The sequence below is a fragment of the Mesoplodon mirus genome (assembly GCF_964341445.2).
Source record: "Mesoplodon mirus genome assembly, chromosome: 5".
NCBI lineage: Eukaryota > Metazoa > Chordata > Mammalia > Artiodactyla > Ziphiidae > Mesoplodon > Mesoplodon mirus.
In genome coordinates, this window is record NC_138980.1 from 91252045 (window position 1) to 91265742 (window position 13698).

The following is a 13698-nucleotide window of genomic DNA, read 5'->3' on the forward strand; positions in this document are numbered from 1 at the left end:
GTTTTATGTACTATAGTTTTTTATGAATCTTGAAATCAGGTACTGTGAGTCCTCTAAAGTTCCTTTTCAGAGTTGTTTTGGTTACTCTAGATCCTTTGCAATCCACATTAATTTTGTCAATATCTACAAAAAAGGCTTATGGGATTTTGAGATTTTGTTAAAGAGTTTGAAGAGATCTGACATCTTAACAATACTGAGTCTTCCAACCCATGAACAAGTTTAAGTCACAATTTGGTTTTTTTAGGTCTTCTCTCAGCAATATTTTGTACTTTTCAGAGTGCAAGTTTTTCCACATCTCTTGTCAGTTATTCCTAGGTATTTGATATTTTTAATGTTACTATAAACAGTATTTCTTTTAATTTACAATTGTATAGAAATACACTTTTAAAAACTGACCCTGTATCCTGCCACCTCGTTAAAGACACTAATTAATTATAGTAGCTTTTGGTAGTGGATAGCTAATAATTTTGCCTTCCCCAGAATGCTTATTCTGGTAATATTACTTTGATATCCCTTTAGAGAATCATTTCTCTTCTCTTCTTGGTCCATGTGTTTGGGGTGAATATTTGACACAGATTTGGCCAATCAGCATAGTGATTGGTATAGAGATAAGCACATGACCAATTGATCCAATGAGAGTCAATCCTGGAGCTTATGAGGAAACTAGTGAGAAAACATTGCTTTTTCTAGCTGGTTTAAAGTAGGACATTACTCATTTCTAATTTAAGTCCATTGTGGTTAGAGAACATACTTTGTATGACCGGAAACATTTTTTAATTTATTAAGATTTCTCAAAAATAGAATTATCCGTGAAGTAAGTCAGAAAGAGAAAGACAAATACCGTATGCTAACACATATATATGGAATTTAAAAAAAATGTCATGAAGAACCTAGGGGCAAAACGGGAATAAAGACACAGACCTACTTGAGAATGGACTTGAGGATATGGGGAGGGGGAAGGGTAAGCTGTGACAAAGCGAAAGAGAGGCATGGACATATATACACTACCAAATGTAAGGTAGATAGTGGGAAGCAGCTGCAGAGCACAGGGAGATCAGCTTGGTGCTTTGTGACCGCCTGGAGGGGTGGGATGGGGAGGGTGGGAGGGAGGGAGATGCATGAGGGAAGGGATGTGGGAACAGATGTATATGTATGACTGATTCACTTTGTTATAAAGCAGAAACTAATTAAAAAAAATTATGGGAAGCAAAAAAACGGGAATGGAAAAAGGCAACCCTCAGAATGGGAGGAAATATTTGCAAATGAATCAATGGACAAAGGTTTAATCTCCAATATGTATAAACAGCTCATGCAGCTTAATATTAAAAAAACAAACATCCCAATACAAAAATGGGTAGAAGATCTAAATAGACATTTCTTCAAAGAAGGCACAGAGATGGCCAAAATGCACATGAAAAGCTGCTCAGCATCACTAATTATTAGAGAAATGCAAATCGAAACTACAATGAGGTATCACCTCACACCTGTTAGAATGGGCATCATCAGAAAATCTACAAACAACAAATGCTGGGGAGGGTATGGACAAAAGGAACCCTCTTCCACTATTGGTGGGAATGTAAATTGATACAGTCACTATGGAGAACAGTACGGTGGTTCCTTAAAAAACTAAAAATAGAATTACCATATGATCCAGCAACTTCTGGGCATATACCCAGAGAAAACCATAAATCAAAAAGACATAGTCACCACATTGTTCATTGCAGCATTATTTACAATTTACAATAGCCAGGTAATGGAAGCAACCTAAATGTCCACAGACATACGAATGGATAACGATGTGGTACATATATAAAATGGAATATTACTCAGCCATACAAAGGAATGAAACTGGGTCATTTGTAGAGATGTCGATGGATCTAGAGACTGTCATACAGAGTGAAGTAAGTCAGAAAGAGAAAAACAAATATTGTATATTAATGCATATATGTGGAACCTAGAAAAATGGTACAGATGAACCGGTTTGCAGGGCAGAAATAGAGACACAGAGGTAGAGAACAAACGTAGGGACACCAAAGGGGGGAGCCATGGTGTGGTGGTGGTGGGATGAGTTGGGAGATTGGGATTGACCTGTATACATGTATATGTATAAAATAGATAACTAATAATAACCTGTTGTATAAAAAAATAAATAAAATTAAATTTCAAAATTTTTAAAAATAAATAAATTTTAAAAATAAAACAGAAAAAAGTTCTTCCCTTCAAAAAAAAATAGAATTATCATATGATCCAGCAATCCCACTTCTGGATATATTCAAGAGAACTGAAATCAGGATCTCAAAGAAACATGCGCACTCTGAGTTTACTGTATTATTATTCACAATAGCTAAGATACAGAAACAACCTAAATGTCTATCAAAAGATGAATGGATAGGGCTTCCCTGGTGGCGCAGTGGTTGAGAGTCCGCCTGCTGATGCAGGGGACACAGGTTCTTGCCCCAGTCTGGGAAGATCCCACATGCCGTGGAGCGGCTGGGCCCATGAGCCATGGCCGCTGAGCCTGTGCATCCGGAGCCTGTGCTCCACAACGGGAGAGGCCACAACAGTGAGAGGCCCGCGTACCACAAAAAAAAAGATGAATGGATAAAGAAAATGTGGTACTTACCTACAATGAAATATTATCCAGCCTTGAAAAGGAAAGAAACCCTGCCAAACACAACACCATGAATGAACCTGGAGAATATTATGCTAAGTAAAATAAACCAGTTACAGAAGGACAAATACTGCATCATTCACTTTATGAGGTATTTAAAGTAGTCAAAATCATAGAGACAGAGAATACAATAATGGTTGCCAGGGACTAGGGGTAGTGGGAAATGGAGATGAATAAGTTCTAGAAATCTGCTGTATAACACTGTGCCTATAGTTAACATTATTGTATTGTACACTTAAAAATTTGGTGAGGGTAGACCTCATGTTAAATGCTCTTACCACAAGAAAAAATAAATTAATAAATAAATGTATTGAGATTTGTGTCATGGTCCACAAAGTGGTCTATCATGATATTCTGTGTGCACTTGAAAAGAGTGTATATTCTGCTGCTGTTGGGTGGTAAGTTCTATAAATGTTAATTAGGTGAATTTGGTTGATAGTGTTCTTCAAGTCTACAGTATATTTGCTGATTTTTTGCTTACTTTTTCTATCAACTATTGAGAGAGAGGTATTGAAATCTGACAATATTGTGAACTTATCCTTTCAGTTTTATCAACTTTCACTTAAGTATTTTGAAGCTCTTTTAATTAGGTACCTAAATATTTAGGATTATGTCAATTGATCCTTTTATTATTACTAACTGCCTGTCTTCATCCCTGTCTTTATAGTCATTGCTCTGAATTCTACTGCCATTCTAGGCTTTTGTTTGTTTACTAATAGTAGCATGGTATAACTTCTCCCATTTTTTAAAACTTTTAACCTATTTGTTTTCATATTTAAAGTACATTTCTTGTAGGCATCATGTAATTGAGTCTTGATTTTTTTTATCCAGTCTGACAAGCTCTCCCTTTTAACTGGGATTTTTAGACATTAATATGATGATTGCTTTAGTTATGTTTGAGTCTATCATCTCATTATTTGTTTTCTTTTACTTTGTTTCCATTTGTTATTTCCATTTGTTCTTTTTTCCTCTTTTCTGCCTTCTTTTGAATTTTTACAAGTCTGGGTAATGAGAACAGATACTATTACTGGCCCTTTATAAGCATCAGGCACTATTCCCTTTAATCCTTTCAGATGGGTCTTTTCCTGACCTCAGGCAGTTTCTGTGCATGCATGACCTGATCGGCACTCTGATGAGTATTCCACGGAGACCGACAGATCTCTGGGGTTCACCTGCTATGCAGTTCTACCCTCTCTGCTCTTCTGTTCTATGAACTCTAGCTGCTTTGGTTTCCCCACTCTAACCTCTGTCTCCTCAACTCAGAAACCTTCAAGTTCTGCTTCAGTTCCCTCCCTATGCCACAGCCTGGAAACCCTCTGAGGCAGTAAGCTTGGGCAATTGTAGGACTCACCTTGTTTGTTTCCTATGTCACAGGGATTACTGTCCTTCACCTGATGTCCAGTGTCTTGAAAACTGCAGCTTCATGTATTTTGTCTTTTTTTTTTAATGTTGTTTCAGGAAAGAAAGTAAATACGGTCCATGTTACTCCCTATCTTGGTTAGAAGTGCAAGTCCTCACTACCCAATTTTTAAAAATTACTCTAAAACACCAATAATCGAGACTTCAGTATTGGTGAAGGACAAATACATAAATCAATGGGATATAATAGAGAGTCCAGAAATAGAGCCAAAGAAATAGGCAAACTGATTTTTGTCAAAGGTGCAAAGACAATTCAATAAAGGTAAAGTTTTCAACAATGGTGTTGAAACCATTGGACATTCATATGCATTAAAAATAAACCTCAGCCTAAATATCACAACTTGTACAAATATTAACCTAAAATGGGTCATGAATCTAAATATAAGACATATAACTACAGAACTTTTAGAAGGAAACATAGGAGAAAATCTTCATGACTAAGGATTAGGCAAAAGACTTCTTAGATATGACACCTAAATCATGATTCATAAAAGAAAAAAAACTGATGTTTTTTTAAAAAAATTTAAAAATACAAAAAATACTGTTAAGATAATTAAAAGCTACAGAGAGAAAAAAAAACATTTTTAATCACATATCTGACAAAGAACTTGTATTCCAAAAATATAATGAAATCCCCAAACTCAACAGTAAGAAAACAAATGATTTAATTTTTAAATGGTCAAAACACTTGGACAGGCACTTCACCAAAGATATCATTTAAATAACTCATACAGTATGTAACCTTTTGGGTGACTGCTAGAGGCTGAATGTTTGTGTGCCCTCAAAATTCTTATGTTGAAATTCTAATGCCCAATGTGATGATATTAGGAATCTTTCTGGGACCTTTGGCAGGTGATTAGGCGATGAGGGCTGAGCCCTTATGAATGAGATTAGTGCCTTTATAATCCCCTTCTACCATGTGAAGACACAGTAAGAAGTCAGCAATCTGCAAGCAGGAAGAGGGCTTGCACCCAAACTCAACCATGTTGGCACCTTGATCTTGGCCTTCCAGTCTCCAGAACTATGAGAAATAAAGAGAAATAAATTTTGAGAGAACTATGAGAAATAAATTTTGGTTGTTTACAAGCCACACAGTTTGTAGTATTTTGTTATAGCAGCCTAAAGAGACTAAGAGAGCACATGAAAAGATGGTCAACATTAATAGCCATTAGAGACATACAACTTAAAACGATGATCAGATACTATCGCACACCTAATAGAATGATAAAAATAAAATATACTAGCAATAAAGCACTGTCAAGTATGTGGAGCAGTCAGGAACTCTAAGACATCGCTGGTAGGAATGCAAAATGGTATAGCCACTCTGGAAAACAGTTTGGCAGTTTCTTATAAAATAAAACATACACTTACCATATGATCCAGCAATCGTAGTCCTAGGTATTTACTCAAGAAATAGAAACATATTTCCACACAAAATACTGTACACAAATGTTTAGCTGTTTTACTTATAATCACACACACACAAAATGGAAAACAATCTAAATACCATTTGACAAGTAAATGGTTAAAAAAAATGTGGCACATTCTATACAGTGGAATACTACTCACAATAAAAAGAAATGAACTTTGATATACACAACTTGGATCACTCTTAAAGGCATTATGATGAGTGAAAGAAACCAGACCCAAAAGGTTACATACTGTATGATTTATTTAAATGATATTCTCAAAAGGAGAAAACTAGAAATGTCAGAGAACAGACCAATGGCTGGCAGGTGTTAAGGGTATATAACTACAAAGGGATAGCATGAGGGAGTTTTGGAGGTGATGGAACTGTATCTTGATTGTGGTGGAAGTTACATAAATCTGTACATGTGTTAAAATTCATAGAGCTATACATCTAAGAAAAATTTGATTTTACTGTTTGTTAATTCTAGAAGTTAAATAAATTTTTAAAAAATTTACAGTAAACCTAACAGTAAATGATGACACAACTAATTGGCCAAACAGATATTCTGAGAAGAGTAGGCAGAGTGAATAGCTAAAACTAGTCTCTGATGCTGGAAGTTGCCTGGTATATTCAAGGAATAGTGAGGAGGTCAATGTGGCTAAAGTGGAATGAGCAGAGGAGGAGAGTAGAGTACAGAAGTTCAGAGATGTAATGGGGGACCAGATCATAAAAGGTGCTTATACCATTATAAGGACTTTGGCTTTGAGCAAAATGGGGAGCCGCTGAAGGGTTTTGAGCAACAGAGTAATATGAACTGATTTAATGTTTTTAAAGGACTACTGACTTCTGTGTTGAAAACAGATTGGTGGCATGAGGAACAGGAGAAAAGGGAAGACATCTTAGGAATGATGGTGGCTCAGTCCAGAGTAGTTGTGACACATGTGGTGAGAAACAGCTGGAGTCTAGATATATTTTGAAGGTGAAGCCAAGAAAAATTTCTGATGGATTAGTTTGAGAGAAATAAAGGAATCATGGATGACTCCAAGTTCTCTGGCCTGAACAACCAAAAGAATGAAACTGGCATCAACTGAAAATAGGACAGCTTTAAGTGGAATAGATCGTGGGGAAAGAACTGTAGTTCAATTTTGAATATACAGAATTTGACATTTTATTAGACAGCCAAGTAGAAATTCATTTTTGGCTAGGAAGACCATGATGCATCCAGTGGCCTTGGCTATATACTGACTGCACTGTGTGGTCCTCTGGGTAGAGAGGAATCATGGAGAATTCAGGAGCACAGTGAGGATCTGTGCTACGGGAAGCTCATTCGGACTGAGAGGTGTGGTCACTTGTGAATTATGTGTCCAGTTTTTCACCCTGGTGTTGATTCAGGGGTGAAGTTCATTTGACTTATTCCTTAACACTTTTGCTGTCTCAGGATATAAGATTTTAAATGGTGAAGAATGAGTCTCTGAGGACAAATTCTTAAATGAGCATGTCTTTTCTTGAAGTACTCATTTGAGATTATTCTTTCCTTATTGTCTATCTTTGCTGTAATTGGTAGAGTGAAGCTGGGTTGTTCAGTGGATGCAATAATGCAGTACCATAATGCAGTGTCCTGAGAACAAAAGGTGCACGGCTACATATTCTATTAATAAGCAAAGGATTTTATATTAAAAACACGTCTTGGGACTTTCCCCATTCCCCTATCATAATAAGGCAATTTTTTTCGAGGGGGAGGTATTGATATGAGGCCATCACCTTCTATTGCAATTTAGTATTCTTCAAAGTGTATGAAATTCATTAATATCTCAAGGGGTATTGTTGATCATTGTTACCTTAGTCCTACTATATAGTGTCAGAAATAACAAAATTTAAATGATTTAACAGAATATCATTTAATAAGTATGTTTAAAGTTCATCTCTTCCAAAAAACAGCATTTTAATTACATTCAAATTGTGTTCATCTTAAATATCAACAAACTCATCATTTACATACAGGGATATATATTAGAAAACAGATGGAAATTAAAACAACTTCTATTTTTTAGAAGTTCTTACTTCCAAATTAGGACACTGTGAACTGCTAAATATGTACCTAAACAAAATGTAACCATTATCAGAAAACCACAACTTGCTCTAATAGGAAAAGAACTGTAATATGCATATAGTGGAACATAATTCACATAGGCTCAATTTACAGGTATGTTTCAAAGTATAAAACAAACAAAAATCCTGTACCTACAAATACAGGCAAAAGTCACAGCCGACATTTTAAACTAATGCACCAACATATAATGCTTTCCCAGAGAAAGTAGAAGAGTTCCCAAGATTTTATGTTGACCCATGATTTTTCACTTCTTTGTTCTCAAATACAAAAGCAGAGGACTTAGAGTTTTCTTTTTGTCTTTAAATCAGATTCATGTTGGTTTTTTGTTACATGGCAATGACCCAACTGCATCATGAGAAGTGCTATCAAACCTGTTCTGTTTAGAACTCAGTAACCAAGACATTTCTTTGATTTCTCCCTGAACCTCCATTTTCCTTCAGAAAGCATCTAAGGAAACTTCATAGACAATTGTGATAAAGACAGCAAACCAAATAATTCTGAGATGGCAAAGAAATATATGAGAGTTGGCACTAACATGGGTTTACAAAAAGTTACTCTCCATTTATTAAACCACAAATGCAAAAAAAGAGAAATCTTACCTGGAAACATAAGTAGAATAAAAAGTACTAGAAAACAAATAGAAGGCATTTAGAATTGTGGCGTTTGGAGGCTTCAGTTTGGAAGACATAGAGAAACCAAGCTACCACTAACTGTTAATAGCATTTCTTTTCAACTTGTATAACTTGCTTAAATTTTTAACTTGTCTAAATCAAGTTTCTCTAGCCAAAACAAAGAGATCATAATCACTGTTTTTATATCAGAGATGTGTGATGACTGTAATGTAGGAGAAAGGAAGGTTTGGGATACATCAGGTTAAAAGAGGTAGCACCGGGAATAAAACTAAGCACTTAATCTGATCTGATCAAAGTCAGGGAAGAATTCTGCCTTTCTTCAGTTTTTACTGCACTTCATAGTTGCAAAAAAAGAACACCCATTTTTTTTTTTCCTTAATGTGCCTCAGGTTAAAAATGGCACAATGAATAGTCCTTAATCAGCATACACTATTTTTAAAAGGGACATTTTTAGATTTTGGTCATTTGCTTTTCTTTGCTTGTTTTTTAATGATAAATCTTTAGAGTTGACTCTTCTAAAATGTTGCTCAGATGGACAGATATAGTCAGATCTTTCTTAAAAGTAAACAATTTACTCTGCATTTAAAAAAATCACCAATAAGAGTTCTAAGTCAGTGTTTCAAACAACTGAAATGTTTAACTTCAACTGAAGTATGTTTAACTGCTATTGTGTTAAATAATGAAACTACTCTATTTCATTCCATTATAAACATATTAACAAACATATAATCATTCCCTATGATCACTATAAAAATTAAATTATCCTTTTCTCTTTTATATGAAGATGGTGGTTCTAAAGCAACACTTTCAACCGGAAAAGCCCATTCAGAATAACACACAACCCCATCTCAGTTTTTGGAAGTCAGTGCATTCAGTGGTTATAAGTAGGCATGATGTTCTTCTGAAGCTAAGAAGTCTGGAAGGGTTAAAAAAAAAAAAAAAAGAAAAAGAAGAGGAAGAAAAAGAAGAAAAAAAGAAAAGGTAAATAATCTGAAAGATATCCTTAATGATCACAAATACTGCCAGTACTCAAAGTCAAGTATGGTATAACCTGAATGTCAATCAGTTGTGGTTTTTTCTCCCAATGAAAGGCGTTCCCATAACTGGAGCAACTGTTCACCAACCTGAGGTTCTAGTTCCTAGATAAACCAAAAGTCAGAATGAACATAAAAAGGACTAGAGTGAAATTTTTATCATCAAAACCTATACTGATAAAAGTGTAAGAAAATCAACTCAAATTCCATGTTTCTACAAGAATATGCTAAAATCCTATGTTATGCATTGCTCTAATTCTTTTCGTTAAGATTCAGAGTTGACTTCCAGATTTCCAAGATTGTAGTTAACCTGCAAATATTGCAACTATCTGTGACAAAATGGTGAGAAATTTCCAGGGAGTTCTTCTGCAATTTTTTCTATCTGGAAATAATGAATTTTGTTTTCATGGAGATTTAGCAAAAGCACTCAGCTTAAACTTCCAAAAGTTTATGGTGATACTTAGCATATTAGATGTTTGGGGTATTTTTTTCAAGAAAATATCTTGGATGACTATAAGGAATGTGACTTATTTCAAAAGCATTATTATAGAATAAAAATGAAAATATTTTTATATAATTGAAAAGAACATTTATAGTCCCCTTGTGACATCATGTGCACTTAAAAAGAACCCTAACACTTTTCATATGGTGATTTGAACTGAGTCACACTTGTTCAAATAAAGTATTAGATGTGACATTAGGCAAGACTAGATAGATTCTCTGAATCTATTTTCTCCTATAAAATATTTGGCTAATAACTCATTTTAGGCCTAAGAATTGAACTACCTCACATAAAGAAGCTAGCACAGTAGTCAATATATCAATATATGTTAATTCCCATCACCTTAACTAGTTTAAAATACACATCAGCAGCATCATGAAGGCAAAGCAAAGCATAATAGAAATAAAACAAGCCACAAAAATATAAAAAGGTTATTATTTATGTTATATCATTAGTTAAAGCCATAAAGAACTTAGATACTGTTGTTATCCTTAGACTTTAGTGAAATTATTTCAGAATTACACTGTTTTGATCATATCTTTAGTTAAACAGGAACCTCCAAGAATTGACTTATGAAAGATTTTATATATGCAATGACAGAGAGAAGTCAAATTTACAAAATGTTAAAAAAAAACAATGAGCTCTGTCAGGCACATTTGAAAGTAGGCTTTTAACTAGCTCTTTTACAAATCTGAACCATTATCTCCCCATGTGCACATAGAATATACAATTTGTATTCTTGCATTTACTCCTCAAACAAATCACCGAATAACAGTCAAACAAAACAAAAAGAAGAGTGGAAGAAAAATATTAAATGCCATTGTATACCTGCCCATCTCTGCTTATCTGGACTTTCTTGTTGTCATTCCAAGGATTGAGTAAATGGTGTGCAAACTGAAAGGGAAGACTTTCTTTTTGTATCCACTCCACCTTAAACACTCCTCCTAGTCCAGTTGAACCCCAGTCCTGACTCTTCTCCCTTCCTATCTCAGAAGACATTCTAGAAAATCCCTGTGGGTAAAATGAGGGGAAATGGTGAAGGTGAAGATGACATTAAGACTCTGAATTCAATTTATCTGAGAAACTCTGAGTTTTTTTTTTATTTTAAGGTAAAAATGTAATATAAAAATAATAGATATATAACAAAAATCCAGAAAGCCACTCATTGTTTTTTATAAAAAGATGAATTAGCAAATTTTAGAGGAAAGACCAATTCCAGCCTTCTAATATAATTTCAAATACAAACAGATATTTTCTAAATAATATATCATAGTTCTAAACCCACATTTATTCCATTACAAATGGATACAATCTAACTTCTAGGTTTTTAGTTCCAAAAATGATAATAATATCAAATAATAAATTCATTATTTTATAAATTCAGATATACATCAAGTAAAGATGAGTTAAGAAACACACTCAGTTTCCTGACAGTCAAAACTAACCTCTTGGCCTATTTAAAATAAACATTTTATCAAAAAGTCACGCTTCTCATTACTTTTAATCCACCTGAGAAATAGTAAATCTAAAGTTGTCTCAGAAGGAAAAATTGTTTATCTGGAAAAGCTCTGGTAAAACAAGGCAAAAGCAAAGGGATCCCTATACATCATTCCTTTGAAGAGGTGTAATATATTCCTCATCCAAGCAAAATGCATTCTTGCATTCCAATGCAATAAAAAGCCAGCTTCTTGGGGCTTCCCTGGTGGCGCAGTGGTTGAGAGTCCGCCTGCCAGTGCAGGGAGTGCGGGTTCGTGCCCCGGTCTGGGGGGGTCCCGCATGCCGCGGAGCGGCTGGGCCCGTGAGCCATGGCTGCTGGGCTTGCGCATCCGGAGCCTATGCTCCGCAACGGGAGAGGCCGCAGCGGTGAGAGGCCCGCGTAACGCCAAAAAAAAAAAAAAAAGCCAGCTTCTTTTTAACCTCTATGATTTAAATGATCTAATCTGCAGACAGAAGAACAATGCCCTTTTACTGCTTCAGGATGGCTCACCTGGAAATGTCCAGATCCTTGAACAGAAAATATCAAGTAAACCATGCTGCTTTCCCAAAAGGCTTGGTTTAGCTTCCGCTCATTACTAGGGGTTGTAGACCAGATACCCTTCTGTTGAGAAATTTCAAGGTTTCTCAGATTGCTACTCTTCATTATGAAGTATCGAATAGGCATGTTTGGTCTTGGTGAAGGAGATTTTGAGCCCTAAAAAAGGAAGTATAAATTCTTGAAAGGTAATTTGACCTTTCAAAATCAATAGGCTCCATTAAACATCTTCATAAATATATAAACCAAAATATTTTACCAAATAGTCAACAAATGCAAATAGCTCTATCATGCCTGAAAACCTACACAAGGCTCAATCAAAATGAGGTTAAAGGGCCCAAACCAAGCACTCATTTTCAGAGTATTCAAAATCCCTTATCAAGAAAGGATCCTGGGCTTCCCTGATGGCGCAGTGGTTGAGAGTCCGCCTGCCGATGCAGGGGACACGGGTTCATGCCCCGGTCCGGGAAGATCCCACATACCGCGGAGCAGCTGAGCCCGTGAGACATGGCCGCTGAGCCTGCGCTTCCGGAGCCTGTGCTCCACAACGGGAGAGGCCACAACAGTGAGAGGCCCACACACAGTAAAAAAAAAAAAAAAAAGAAAGGATCCTGGTTTGCCAACTTTGATTTACACTCCAAATGTACTTTCAGAAAAAATTTTAATAAACTTGCAAAGTCTGAAAACAAAACAAAAATTGCTCCAGCTTACTGCCTGGATACAGTTTCCAGGTGACAATGAAGGGAAACACAAACGGAATCCAATGGTCTCACTGAATTGCACACATAAACCTTAGAGTTTAGAGGCCAAGGTAACTAGATTTTCCATGGCAGTGTACTATATAGAAGGAAGCTTCATGGGAAGAGAACTCCCAAGGAACTGCAGAAGGTGTTCCCAGAAGTTTTTGGCTAAGTAGTGACCTGCACATAGGTAAGAAAAAATGACCTGAGGCCAGGAAAGATCCAAAGGAAAAGAGTTCTTAGAGCTCACACATGGTTGGGAATATTTCATCTTATTCTAGACAGAAGAGAAAGAACTTGTAATACATAGTGCATTAGCCCACAGAAGGATCATACCTTAGTACTGGAACTAAATTAGTATCAGAATAAAAACTGCCCTGGATCCACCCTAACACTGCTTAAAAGCAAATCCCGAAAGGATTACACTGATTGCAACTAACTTAACTGTGTATCAGAAAAATGTCTAACACTATTTAAAGAAATACAACAAAAATATAGCAGCCAAACACAATTTTAAGGAATGCAAACAACAGGAGAATATGACACACAACCAGAAAAAATTTAATCAACAGGAACAGAGTGAGATCTGACAGATGATGAAATTAGGAGGTAAGAATTTAAAGCAGCTATCCTAAATCTATGTGCTATGTTCAAGAAGGTGGAGGAAACATAAATGTGATGAGTGGGGAAATAGAAGGTATTTTTTTAAAGACCCAAAGGAAGTTCTGGAGATTAAAATATAATATTTGAAGTAAAAATACACTAAAAAGAATGCACATCAGATTAGACACTACAAATAAAAACATCAGTAAATTTAAAGATGTAGCAATATAAATGATCTCAAATGAAGGAAAGAGACAAAAACAACTGAAAAAAATGAAGAGAATATCAGTGACCCATGGAACAATATCAAGTAGTCTTACATTTGTATATCTAGAGTTCCAGAGAAGAAGGGGGAGAGGTGAGATACAAAAAAATATATGAAAAATAATGGTGTTAAAGTTCCCCAAATTGATGGAAACTATAAATATACAGATTAAACAGGAAATATAAAGAGAACCAGACCGAGTCATATCAAAATCAAATTGCTGAAAACCAGTGAGAAAAAGAAAATCTTAAAAGCAGCTAGGGAAAAAAAGACAAATTA

The 13698-nt window shown here is 35.4% G+C and overlaps 1 protein-coding gene across 2 annotated transcripts in view; it reads right to left on the reverse strand.

Annotated features, from left to right (window-relative positions):
* Window positions 1–4742: 4742 nt before the first annotated feature.
* The window catches only part of YTHDC2 (YTH N6-methyladenosine RNA binding protein C2), a 71029-nt gene continuing 62073 nt past the window's right edge, over window positions 4743–13698 (reverse strand). Inside the window, exons 27-30 of one of the 2 annotated variants that reach the window (XM_082621907.1) lie at window positions 11767–11970; window positions 10608–10790; window positions 9295–9382; window positions 4743–5111 (exon numbers count right to left, since the gene is read on the reverse strand). In XM_082621907.1, the coding sequence (XP_082478033.1) occupies window positions 9302–9382; window positions 10608–10790; window positions 11767–11970 (468 nt within the window). In that variant the 3' untranslated portion in view covers window positions 4743–5111; window positions 9295–9301. Of the gene's footprint in view, window positions 5112–5157; window positions 9160–9294; window positions 9383–10607; window positions 10791–11766; window positions 11971–13698 lie in introns of those variants that run through there. The other variant, XM_082621906.1, reaches the window with a different exon arrangement.